The 12,335-nt window shown below is 42.3% G+C and overlaps 1 protein-coding gene across 2 annotated transcripts in view; it reads left to right on the forward strand.

Annotated features, from left to right (window-relative positions):
• The window catches only part of RUVBL1 (RuvB-like AAA ATPase 1), a 42,935-nt gene that overhangs the window by 10,546 nt on the left and 20,054 nt on the right, over positions 1–12,335 (forward strand). For both annotated transcript variants that reach the window (XM_011950727.1, XM_011950726.1), the window contains exons 3-4: positions 1,116–1,248; positions 9,048–9,199. In XM_011950727.1, the coding sequence (XP_011806117.1) occupies positions 1,116–1,248; positions 9,048–9,199 (285 nt within the window). The remainder of the gene's footprint in view (positions 1–1,115; positions 1,249–9,047; positions 9,200–12,335) is intronic.

Raw genomic sequence — 12,335 nt, forward strand, 5'->3', positions numbered from 1 at the left:
ACCAACTTTAAAGCATTTGCTTGCCATACTTGACATTTGACCACATACCTGTGAAGTCTGGTTCTCTTTAGCATTTGCCAACTGTAATTATCTTACCAAAAACCAATTTTGTAGTTTACCACAGGGCGTGTTTAATTGTAACTTGTTAAGACCAACTCATAGCTTCAAAATCCTACTTGAGATATCCTTCTTCACTCTTTGTGGGCTACGTAACATAAAATGAACAATCAGTTCATTCGTTCCTTCATTATTTCTGATGGGTTGTAGATTGGTGTTTTCCTGCATTTGTAAAAAGAGAAAGCTGGTATCTCAAAGATCCAGTGGTATATTCTGAGCAATTAGGTCAGAGCCATGTATTGACATTGGGGGAACAATTTTGGATGACTATAAAGTTCGCCATTCCTATCTGTGGGTTCCATGTGTGTAGATTCTGCCAACCACAAATCAAAAATACTCAGGAAAAAAACAATAAAAGATAAAAATACAATAATAAAAATAATGCATACTTAAAAATACAATATAATTATTTACATAGCATTTATATTTTATTAGGTATTGTATGTAATCTAGAGATGATTTAAAGTAACAGGAGGATGTGCATAGGTTATATGGAAATACCCTGCCATTTTATACCAGGACTTGAACATCCATGGATTTTGGTATCCCTGTGGATACTGCAGAGTAGACTCTTCTAATTATAACATGATCTTTGGAGTCCTGCTGCCAGAGATTAAATCTGCGCTGCCATTTTCTAGATTATGGTACTTACATTGTGTTATTTAATGTCTCTCAGTTTCTCATGTGTAAAATGGGGAGAATACTAGTATCTATCTCATAGGCTGGTTGTGAGGATCATGTGAGGCATTTGGAGTTGGGCCTGTGCTAGGTAAGTCTGAGTGATTGATAGCTTGTAATTATGGGGAAGATTAGAGATGCCATTTATGATTTAAGTTGACTGTCCACAAAAGTCATCAAACATTTATTATGTGAAACATGCTAAATGGTAGGACTAGATGTTCAGCTGTTCCTAGTTCCTCATGGTTCTGTAGCATGTGCTTGTGAATTGTTTATGTTTTCAGGACTGTGAACTATGTTTCCGTTGCTTTCTTCTGTAGACAGCTCTGGCTCTGGCTATTGCTCAGGAGCTGGGTAGTAAGGTCCCCTTCTGCCCAATGGTGGGGAGTGAAGTTTACTCAACTGAGATCAAGAAGACAGAGGTGCTGATGGAGAACTTCCGCAGGGCCATTGGTAAGTAGTGTCACATTTGTGGGAGGAGTTGGTCTCACTTCCTGAAGCCTGTGCACCGAAGCCTCTTTGCGGTGAAGATGCCTTTATGTCTGGTATTCATGGCACTGCTATTTTTCTTTTGGCACTTAGTGCATTATTTTTCAAATGAAACAAAACCCCAGCTTTTCTAATTGAAGTGCCTTAGCAATTGGAGCAACTATGGACCCTAGCTGTGAGCCTGGGCTTTATGCAATAAGTAGATGTGTCTAAAAGTGTGTTTTTTTAATGAGTCGTATTTTCCTGGAAGCCTTATTTTGCCATTAGAGATGACTATCCACTTAAAAGGTTTTGGACTCAAGCCAGAATCTTTGTGTGCCATGTGGCCAGAATGCCCCTGGTCCTGGATGGCGAGCCAGAAGAGTTGTGGCCTGTCATAAAGTGAGGAGACTGTGTGGGGACTGGCAGATCTTAGAGGCTTATGGCGCCAAACTCTTAGGGCCTAGGGCTATCATAGTAAGTGCCAGTGATGAGCCAGGCCTTTCCTCCCCTGAGGGGAGATTATCAATCTACATTTCGCATTTGAAGAAACAGTCTCAGAAAGTTGTGAGAGTAACTTGCTAGTGACCCAGTTAGTAAGTGGCAGAACTGGTTTGATCCGACATCTGTCTGATTTCTAGAGCCGTTGCTCTGAAGATTTTCTGTGACAAGAAAATGGCTTCTGTCTTTAATTTTTGCCTTTTGCTAGCTGGGACTTCTGGGGTAGTCTTTTGGCCCCATTTCTGCTGGTACAGCACTGGGCAATTCCTGGTTTCCCTCAGATCTGCTTATAGAAATAGCTTATTTATTTTAACTGTTGCATAAAAGTCCAGTTATTAAGCCATTTCTGTTTTTTGAACATTTAGATTTATTTTCAGCTTTTACTTTTAAACACAAGGCTACTAGGAACATCCTTTTATGTGTCTTTGTGCACATGTGTGAGTATGTTTCTAGGCTTTGCCTGCTGAGTCGTGGGTTATGAACACTGGTCAGAGTGCCTGTACCAGTTTCCAGGTCCTTTCATTATCAAACCAAAGTAAGTATTCTTAAGAAGGAAATTTACCAGAAAACTTTGAGGAAATGATGAAACTTAAAGACTGATGAAGTTTAGTTTCGGAGTAAGATCAGGTAGGGCCGTAGGCCATGGTTAAGGCTTTGGATTTTACACTGAATAAAAGGCGAAGCAGTTAGAGAGTGCTGGTATCCCTGTGCTCTGGTTTTGCTTTTACCAGACCCCTCCAGCTAGGGTGAGAGTGGGAGTGGATAATAAGGAGGGTGAGGACAGAGGGGAGTCTGAGCAGGACAAAGTAGTGGCTCAGACCAGGGTGGTGGCAGTGGAAGTGCAAAGTGGTTGGATTCTGGGTATGTTTGCATGGTAGAGCTGACAGAATTTCCTAAAGGGTTAGATGTGGGGCTAAAAGAAAGAGAGAAGTCGAGGAAAATTCCCAGGTTTGGCCATTTTTGGAGATGGGGAAGAATGGGAGGGAGCAGGTTGGGTGTTTACTCAGTGTCTTCTGGGGATATAGTGGTCAGTGTTTGTCTTTGTAAACACAGTTCCTGGCACATAGTGGGTGCTCAGGAAAGTTCTGAGTGAGTGAGAAAAGTGGGTAGACTTTGAAGCAGTTAGAAAACAGAGGTCTTTTTTTTTTAGAGAGTCTGTCGTCAGGCTGGAGTGCAGTGGCATGATCTCAGCTCACTGCAACCTCCACCTCCGGGATTCAAGCGATTCTCGTGCCTCAGCCTCCCAAATAGCTGGAATTACAGGCACATGCCATCACACTCAGCTACTTTTTGTATTTTTAGTAGAGGTGGGGTTTCACTGTGTTGGCCAGGATGGTCTTGATTTCCTGACCTCATGATTCGCCTGCCTCGGCCTCCCAGAGTGCTGGGATTACAGGCATGAGCCACCATGCCCAGCTGAAAACAGAAGCCTTTAGCTAAAAAATATGCCTGGGCCGTAGGTATATGTTTGGTTTATGAAGTATTTTTTCTAAATTTGGAACTAGTTGTCAATATTTAGCAATAGGGAAGTGTCATAAAGTGCTCATTTCTGCCTCCTTGAAGCAGCTTTCATTCCCACAGCAGGCGGAGCTGAGCAAGTCCTTCTGACCAGGTCCCCATAAGCATTGAAGTTTGTGACTGTTTTTCTAAACCAGAGAGATTATGAACTGTGTCCAGAGGCTAAGTTTTGTGTTACTTAGAATAGATTTATTTTTATTTTATAATTTTAACACTTCCTTAGTGCATTGATTTGAATATTTTTAAAACTGCAAAGTATTTCTGCCTGGTAATATATTATTTTTACCATGAAATATTGGATTTTTTGGTGCTTATTTTAATTATTTTATTTTGTTTTAGTGCCATTCCATGGTCTCACTCTGTTGCCCAGGCTGGCCTTGAACTCCTGGGCTCAAGTGATTGTTCCACCTCAGCCTCCCAAGTAGCTGGGGCTATAGGTGTACACCATCATGCCTGGGTTTGGTGCCTATTTTACTTATGTATTTTTAAAACATTTTTTCTCTTTTTAAAATTTTTTTAGAGACAGGATCTTACTCTGTTGTCCAGGCTAAAGTGCAGTGGCGTAACCATAGCTCCCTGCAGCCTCAACTCCTTGAGCTCAAGAGATCCTACTGCCCCAGCCTCCTAAGTAGCTAGGACTGCAGGTGTACATCACCATGCCCAGCTAATTTTTTAAAATTTTTATGTAGACCGAGTGCGGTGGCTCATGCCTGTAATCCCAGCACTTTGGGAGGCTGAGGCCGGTGATCACCTGAGGTCAGGAGTTCGAGACCAGGCCGGCCAACATGGTGAAACCCTGTCTCTACTAAAAATACAAAAAATTAGCAGGACATGGTGGCATACGCCTGTAATCCTAGCTACTTGGGAGGCTAAGGCAGGAGAATTGCTTGAACCCAGGAGGCGGAGGATTGTGCCATTGCACTCCAGCCTGGGCAGCAGAGAGGCTCTGTCTCAAAAAAAAAAAAAAAAATTTTATGTAGAGAGGCCAGGCATGGTGGCTCATGGTGGTTCCTGTAATCTCAGCACTTTGGGAGGCAAAGGCAGGCGGATTGCTTGAGCCCAGGCGTTAGAGACCAGCCTGGGGAATATGGTGAAACCCCGTCTCTACAAAAAATACAAAAATTCAGCTACTGGGAAGGCTGAGGTGGGAGGATCACCTGAGCCTGGAAAGTCAAGGCTGCAGTGAGCTGAAATTACACCCCTGCACTTCAGCAGGCAACAGAGACCCTGTGTCAAAAAAAAAAAAACCGAAGACTGAGACACAAAAACCTCTTGAGCCCGGGAAACGGTGGTTGTAGTGAGGTGATATTGCGCAACTGCACTCCAGCTTGGACTGCAGAGTAAGATTCCTCTCAAAAAAAAAAAAAAATTGTTTTTGTAGCGATGGAGTCTCACTGTGTTGCCCAGGTGGTCTCGAACTCCTGGCCTCAAGTAATCCTTTCGCCTTGGCCCCGCAGAGTGCTGAGATTACAGGAATGAGTCACTACACCCATCCCAGTGCCTGTTTTAAATGGAGATATTATAGACTTATGGAGAAGTATGTAAAACATTAATTATGAAGTAAAGGCTTATACAGTCACCACTGAAAGAACAGAGCACGGCCAGCACCTCAGACGTGTGTCCCTCCCTGGTCACAACCCCTTCCTCTCCCAGGTGGGACTCACAATGTGCCATAATTGTGTGGGAATGGTTTATGTGATCACCATAACCTTGTACACACATGTGTGTATCTCTAAACCATGGGGCTTAATTTTGCCCTTTTAAAACTTTATCTAAATCATAGTTTATGTGTTCCTTGTGTCTTGCTTCTTTAGCTCAGCATCTGTATCTGTAAGGTTCAACCCATGTAATTACATGCAGTGTACTTTGTGGATTTTTACATTGTATTTGGAATAGCAGTGGAAATGATTTGCAGGACTCCTTTAAGGTTTAAAATCTTCTGAGTATTTTTTTTTTTAAATATGTGCCCATGGTTTTATTTAACTCATAATAAAGACGAGATGAACAGTGAGATGTTACAACTAGTTCAAATATCTGAGTACTTTTTTTTTTTAATTGAGACAAGGTGTCACTGTATCACCCAGGCTGGAGTGCATGGCACGATCTTGGCTCACTACAATCTGTGTTTCCTGGGCTGACATGATCCACCTACCTTGGCCTCCCAAAGTGCTGGGATTACAGGCGTGAACCACCACGCCTGGCCTCTGAGTATTTTTTTAAAATGTTCTTTCTATTTACTTAAAAAATGTTTTTCTGATATTGATAAAATCTGTGAAAACTGGCTTCACATGGGTGTATGTATGTGTTTCCATTGCTTAAAGGTAACAAATGCTTTAAAATTCAGAAAAATAGAGATAAGTTCCCTGGCACCTGTTTTGTAATTTGCCATTTTTGAGGGGAGGGGACAGTATCATTCTTTTGATGGCAGCAAGGTGAAAAGAAATTTCTTGATCCTACCGGAGAATAAAAAGGCAGGCCATTGACTGTCTTTAAAAAGGAACCCTGCCCATCTTCCTCTGCCTTTGAATTCTCTGAAGTTGGGAGAGGGGGTGGGGAGGAAGCAATAAGCCGACCAGAAATAAAAAGCAGGGAGTCTGTGCTATTTCCTTGATGTGATGAAGGTCCCTGTCAGGGATTTAGAAACCTGAGCCAGCAGATGAAACCTGTGTCATTTGTGTTGTCGTTGCCAGAGACAGCGCCAGCTCAGCCCCTTTCCTGGCTAACAGCAGGTTTCATTGTCCGTCACCCACGTCCCCCGCCTGCTTGTCAGCACAGAGCAACTTCTAAACAAATGTGGGGGCTAGTGAGAGACGGGAATGTCTTTCTTCCCCTCCTTGAGGAATTTTGTGCCACATTCATCTAATAGTAAATATAAGTAAGCATTCCATTTGAAGGAATTTATCACTGTGGGATGTAAAAGTTTGATTTAAAAAAATGAAAGTTCACTTTTAAAGTACAGGATTTTCCAAGTTTACCACAATGTTCTGATATATTCATGTTATTTGGAGAATTTTTGTCTAAGATTGATGTTCAGGAATTAAGAATTTGGTAAAGCACAAATGAAATGAGTCCTCTCTTTTGGGGCTATTCCAAAACTTCCATTTATAGGCTGTTAGATGGAATGAAGGTAGAGTAAAACTTTTCCTTAACTTTAATATCTGAGAGTCTTTGTCCTGACTGGGTTTCTGGGGTAAAGAAGGCAAACGGCCCAATGATAAGATAATGACCACGTTTAAAAGTGAGAAGTTACTGAGTATACCTGACACCATAGGTAGTGTTTCTTAGTGCCGTTGGAATATTTCCATATCAGAACAGAGGTAGCTTAATGGTGAGAACACCAAGTCCTTATCATGCCACCTTGCCATCAGAACTAGTTTATGTCTCCACATTTGTGAGTTGAATAGTTTTTCATTTATTCTTTAGATAACTGGATCTCAACTGTGTCTGTACTTTGCAATCAAAGGCAGAATTTTAAACTAATAGTGATGGCAGGGGCCCATCCCCTGGGATTTGGAAGCAAGTGGTCTGGCTACAACCAGGGCATGATTCATTATAGGGGCCCCTCAGGTGGACCTAAAGGTTGAGAACCATGACCATAGGCTCCAGCAGAGGTTTAGAGTAGTATTTCCTAAACTTAAGCCATCAGTGGTCTTACTTCACTGGGTCTCACTGGTATTATTTACTTAAAATTTTTTTTAAAGTAGACTTGGTAATTTTGTGCATATGTATAGAAAAATGTGCAGAACATAAATGCATAACTTGGTGGATTATTGTAAAGTAAAAACCCATGAAACCAGCAGCTAATAAAAAAAGGGAATGCTGCCAGAACTCCAAACTACCCTTCATGTCCACTGCCGGTTGCCATCCTTCCTTACCCAAGTTAATGGTAGTCTTGATTTCTAACAGTATAGTTCAGTTATGCCTGACTTATAGTGCTGAGGTTGAGGGTGTTACGGTGATACAGGCTATAACATTACATGACTGACTCCTTAGAGTTCTCAGGCCATTACCATATAGAACATGTAAATGTATCCGCAGGTTCATTTCTTGGGTATTATTAATAGGTGGTCTGCCTAATGACAACCCCTTCACTCTTAGTGACTTCATTCATTCATCCATTTACTCTGCCTGCCAATGTGCTAGGCCCTCAGCTCGGGTGTGGGCAGTCTGCAGAGGGATAGGCAAAGTCTGCAAGTTACGGCATTGCTGTGTGCTGGTGCTGTGCCAGTGGAAACACAGGTCATCATGGGGACAATTTGGAGGATGAGGAAGAAGGATGTGTGAAGGGGGAGGGGATAAGTTTTAAACTGAGTCTGCAAGGAAGAGTTGCCTAAGCTCAAAAGAGTGGTTCAGGAAGCAGAGCCATTATATGCAAAAGCATGTAATGAACATAGAGATCATGTTCTAAAAATTAATTTAACAACAATTCTTGGATAATGAACAAACGTTTATTAAAGAGCTAATGTGGATTATGTTTAGAATTTGGAGAGAAATTTACCTTTATTTGCAATATTCTAATGTGTTATGGACTTAGAAAATTGTAGAGCAACTGGGCATGGTAGCTCACACCTGTAATCCCAGCACTTTGGGAGGCTGAGATGGGTGGATCACCTGAGGTCAGGAATTCAAGACCAGTCTGGCCAACATGATGAGACCCTGTCTCTACTAAAAGTATAGAAAAAAACCCAAAAATTAGCCAGATGTGGTGGTGCACACCTGTAATCCCCGCTACTTGGGAGGCTGAGGCAGGAGAATTACTTGAACCCAGGAGGCGGAGCTTGCAGTGAGCCAAGATCGCACCATTGCACTCCGGCCTGGGTGACAGACCGAGATTTTATTTCAAAAAAAAAAAAAGAAAAAGAAAATTGTAGAGCAACACATTGCAAATAATGCATGACAGCTGGGTATTTCTTCTTGGAGTACACAGTGAGAGCCAGAGGCCCGTAACACCTGGCAGGGTCGAGCGTTACCCGCTGTTGACATAGATACCTAATTATTTTCTTATGCCCTGCTTAAGCTTGATACAGTGTCAGAGGGTGTGTAGTGAGTTATTCCATTGGTTTTAAGATTTCCTTTGAGAATCAAAAATTCAGGAAACAAGGCTCCAGGAGTTTTGATAGCCACTGTTCTGGTGGAATAGAATGGTGTGGGTTCAGAGACTGGATTAAAGGCTAAAGGTAAATTTCACCCCCTTGGAAATGGAGCAGACAATTTTGAGAATTATAACTTGTCTATCTAGTTCTGGATTTGAACCCAGAAAGTTCTCTTAAAAAGTTGCATTTCTAGGCGCAGTGGCTCACGCCTGTAATCCCAGCACTTTGGGAGGCCGAGGCAGGCGGATCACAAGGTCAGGAGATCGAGACCATCCTGGCTAACATGGGGAAACCCCGTCTCCACCAAAAATACAAAAAATTAGCCGGGCATTGTGGCAGGCGCCTGTAGTCCCAGCTACTTGGGAGGGTGAGGCAGGAGAATGGAGTGAACCCGGGAGGCGGAGGTTGCAGTGAGTTGAGATTGCGCCATTGCACTCCAGCCTGGGCGACAGAGCAAGACTCCGTCTCAAAAAAAAAAAAAAAAAGTTACATTTCTAATAGTACCTCTGATTTACATTGATATGTTTGTATTGCCTTTTTACCCATCTTGACACCCTGGTATGTACCTTATTGAAGTTGATTTGTCAGTTCTGGTGACATGGAAGTTTTGGGCTCTCAGTATGAGAGAAAAGATTCTGCTTCTCACCATGACCCCTCTGCCACCTCTTCCAGGGCTGCGAATAAAGGAGACCAAGGAAGTTTATGAAGGTGAAGTCACAGAGCTAACTCCGTGTGAGACAGAGAATCCCATGGGAGGATATGGCAAAACCATTAGCCATGTGATCATAGGACTCAAAACAGCCAAAGGAACCAAACAGTTGAAAGTGAGTACATGTTTGTGGCCTCTTTTCTCTTGACTCTACCAGCACTGTGGCTTTGGGCAGGTGCTGTAACCTCTCTGCATCCGGTGTCCTGACCTGTGCACTGCAAGTGTTGATTTCTCACAGAACTGGTTGAAGATATTGTGTGTATAAAGCAGTACCTAGCACAGGGCTTGCACATGGGAGAACTCAAGGAAGATAGTTCTTTTCTTACTTACTTACTCCTAGGAAACTCTTCATGTTAAAACGTGAGCTGTGTGGTTAAGTCAAGAAACTGCCTTTGCCATTCCACGTCCCATATTATGACCATGCGTCAAATACCCTGGGCTGGGTCTGAACCTGGGCTTTAATTTTTCCAGTTATCAATGCCCATGCTTATAGAAAGAAACAGCACTGAGTAATCAAATAAGAGTTGTATAAAGATGATGGGTGGACTTCCTAGGGGCCACATGCAGAATCCTGACTGTAGTTGCTTGTGTCAGGAACCTGTGGTTGCTTCAGTGGCTGGTTCTGCTCAGTTACAGGGCTTTGTGGAGAGGCCAGAATGGTGACACTGGATAGCCCTCGAAGACACTCCTCAGCCACCTGTCCTATAAGTCTTTAGGATGGAGGCAGTAGACTTTCTAGGGGAAGAGCATGAGTTTTGGAGCATGAGTCTAAGTCCTAAAGGAATCCCTGACTCTGTTACTTAAAACTGTGTAGCATTAATCTCTAAACAGTAGTTTCTTTATCTGTTGAATGGGAATAATAATTGCCTGTCTTTCAGAGTTATGGCTTTGGGTGTGGCACCTAGTTACCTAATGAATGATAGCTGTTAATGTTATCGTGAGAGCCTTCACTTGGAGAAATGGAACAGTCTGGATTTTAGGCTTTGCCTTATTATTATTAATAAATATTATCATTGTAACTCGCATTTATTGTATGTGCCAGGCCTTGGACTAAGTGCTTCAACAAACGTTTCATCTATTGTCATTCATAACTTTATATGTATATATATTTGTGTGTGTGTGTGTGTGTATAATTTCCCTCATGTTACAGATGAAGGTTCATAAAGAGGTTACATGGTTATCCTGGGATCATCCAGCCAGTCAGGTGGCAGAGCTGACCCTCTGAGCCCTAACTGTTGTGCCGTCTGCCCACCAGCTTGCTGTGTGACCTTTGGAAGTCGGTTGAGCTCTCTGGGACTCAGTTTTCTCATCTATAAACTGCAGGAAATTGACCATATAATTTCTCCATCTTTATTCTGTTCTACGATTTTATGGTTCTTTGATTCTCTAAGGTTGTTTCTTGGTCACTGCTTTATGGAGATCATAAAAGTGTCACTTCTTCAAAGGACCATTTTTCTTTTTCCTAACAGGGTTTCAATCTCAGGAGCTTGCCTCTGCAAATATCTTTTTTATACCTACCCCTTGTCACTTCCATTCTAAATTAATTAGATTTCTCAGTAGCATCTGCCACCTTTCCAGTAATTACATCTTCAGTCAATTCATTTGGGAAATTAACCGGTATAAAAATGCTTGAGGCAAAAAAGAAGTATATTCTCCAATGTAGGACAGATAAAATGAGGCATACAGTTTAAATTTCAGCTATTTGTAACGCTGAAACTTTGTACAGTTTCTTTACAAAAATAATGTAGAGGAGAAGATGAAATTTTTCTTCCAAAATGAATACTTTTAGGTACTTTTAGAATATGTACAAGATACTTGGATAGAAGGTGCTTAAATACTTGGTGGATATTCAGGTCTGAAGGAGTCTTCTGAGTCCTCGCAATGAGAATGCCGTTAGTACTCCTAACCCCTTCGTGCCAGGCCTTACCTGAGGGCCTCACCCACTTTTGTCCTTAGGCGCGCAGGCTCACAGCAGTTCTGCCAGGGGCTGCTGTCCCCACCCAGCCAAGGAGAGGCAGAGCCCTGGGTTTGCTGCTGTGGTGGTAGTTTTTTAAAAGCTTTATTGAGATAGCATTTTAAATAAAACTCATCCATTTTAAGTATACAATTCCAGGAATTTTAATGTATTTTCACAGTTGTACAATCACCACAATCTTAATTTCAGAACATTTTCATCGCCCCAAGAAGAATCCCTCTGCTCATTTACAGTCATTCCCCATTCCAATTATAGACCTCGGCAACTACTAATCTACTTTTGGTTGCCTTCTTTTGGACATTTCATATAAATGGAAGGTACACTGTACATCTTTTTTTGTATCTGGCTTCTTTCACCAAGCCCTGGGTTGTTACTTTTTAATTTTGTTTGGGGCAAAGCCCAAGTTTTTTTCCACCATAGCTACATTATATCACATAGCTCTCCATGAAGACCTCGAGAAACTTATGTTCAACTACAGAATCCTTACAAAGGCAGCTGTCATAGAATGTTAATCACTGAGGGTCACCAGAATCTGGAGAAAAGCAGCAGTTCCCCAAATCTGCTTATTTCCTTTCCTGGAGATACAAGCAGGCAGACCCAATGGCACAAACACTGGGATGTGAATCAAAAGGCTTGGGAAAGATTCTCATTTATGCTTTTCTTTGAATTACTATATACATCTGTGATTGCACTGGGGTGCAATAGATGAGGAAACTTAGAACTGAGAACCTTATCTAAAATCATAGGCCCTGCAAGATGCCAGCCTTGAGATTGGTAAGCAGGTGCTGGCAGGTACTTCAGTTGCAGAAAGTTTCACCCCACCTGAGGTGAGGCAAATGAAGGAGTGAAGCAGGGATGATGATCTCAAGAGGGGTAGTAGGGCCTGTGGTCCTGTGGACAGTAGGGGCTGGGCCCACCCATCTCAGGGCAGCCAGGACCATCCTTATAAAAACGCTGCTGCCAGTTTACAGCCTTTGGAATCAAGGGAAAGAGAAGACTAGGTGTCCCATGTGTCCCTCTCATGCTTGTTACACAGGGATGCAGGTATGCTGGCCCCTCTATTCTCTCCCTGATGTGCTTAGTCCCCGAGCCAGTCTCTTGTGTGGTACTCATGCATTCACATTCCTGCAGGGCCTAGTATACATGCACATGCAGAACAGGCTTTCTCCATGCACTTGCTAGCTACCTCAGATCCCTTACGAAAAGGTACCTTACATGGTGTCTGAAGGAAATGGAATATGTATTACACTTCTGATTTACATTTTTTTTTTTTTTT

This window comes from Colobus angolensis, unplaced genomic scaffold, assembly GCF_000951035.1.
Source record: "Colobus angolensis palliatus isolate OR3802 unplaced genomic scaffold, Cang.pa_1.0 Scaffold31, whole genome shotgun sequence".
Lineage (NCBI taxonomy): Eukaryota > Metazoa > Chordata > Mammalia > Primates > Cercopithecidae > Colobus > Colobus angolensis.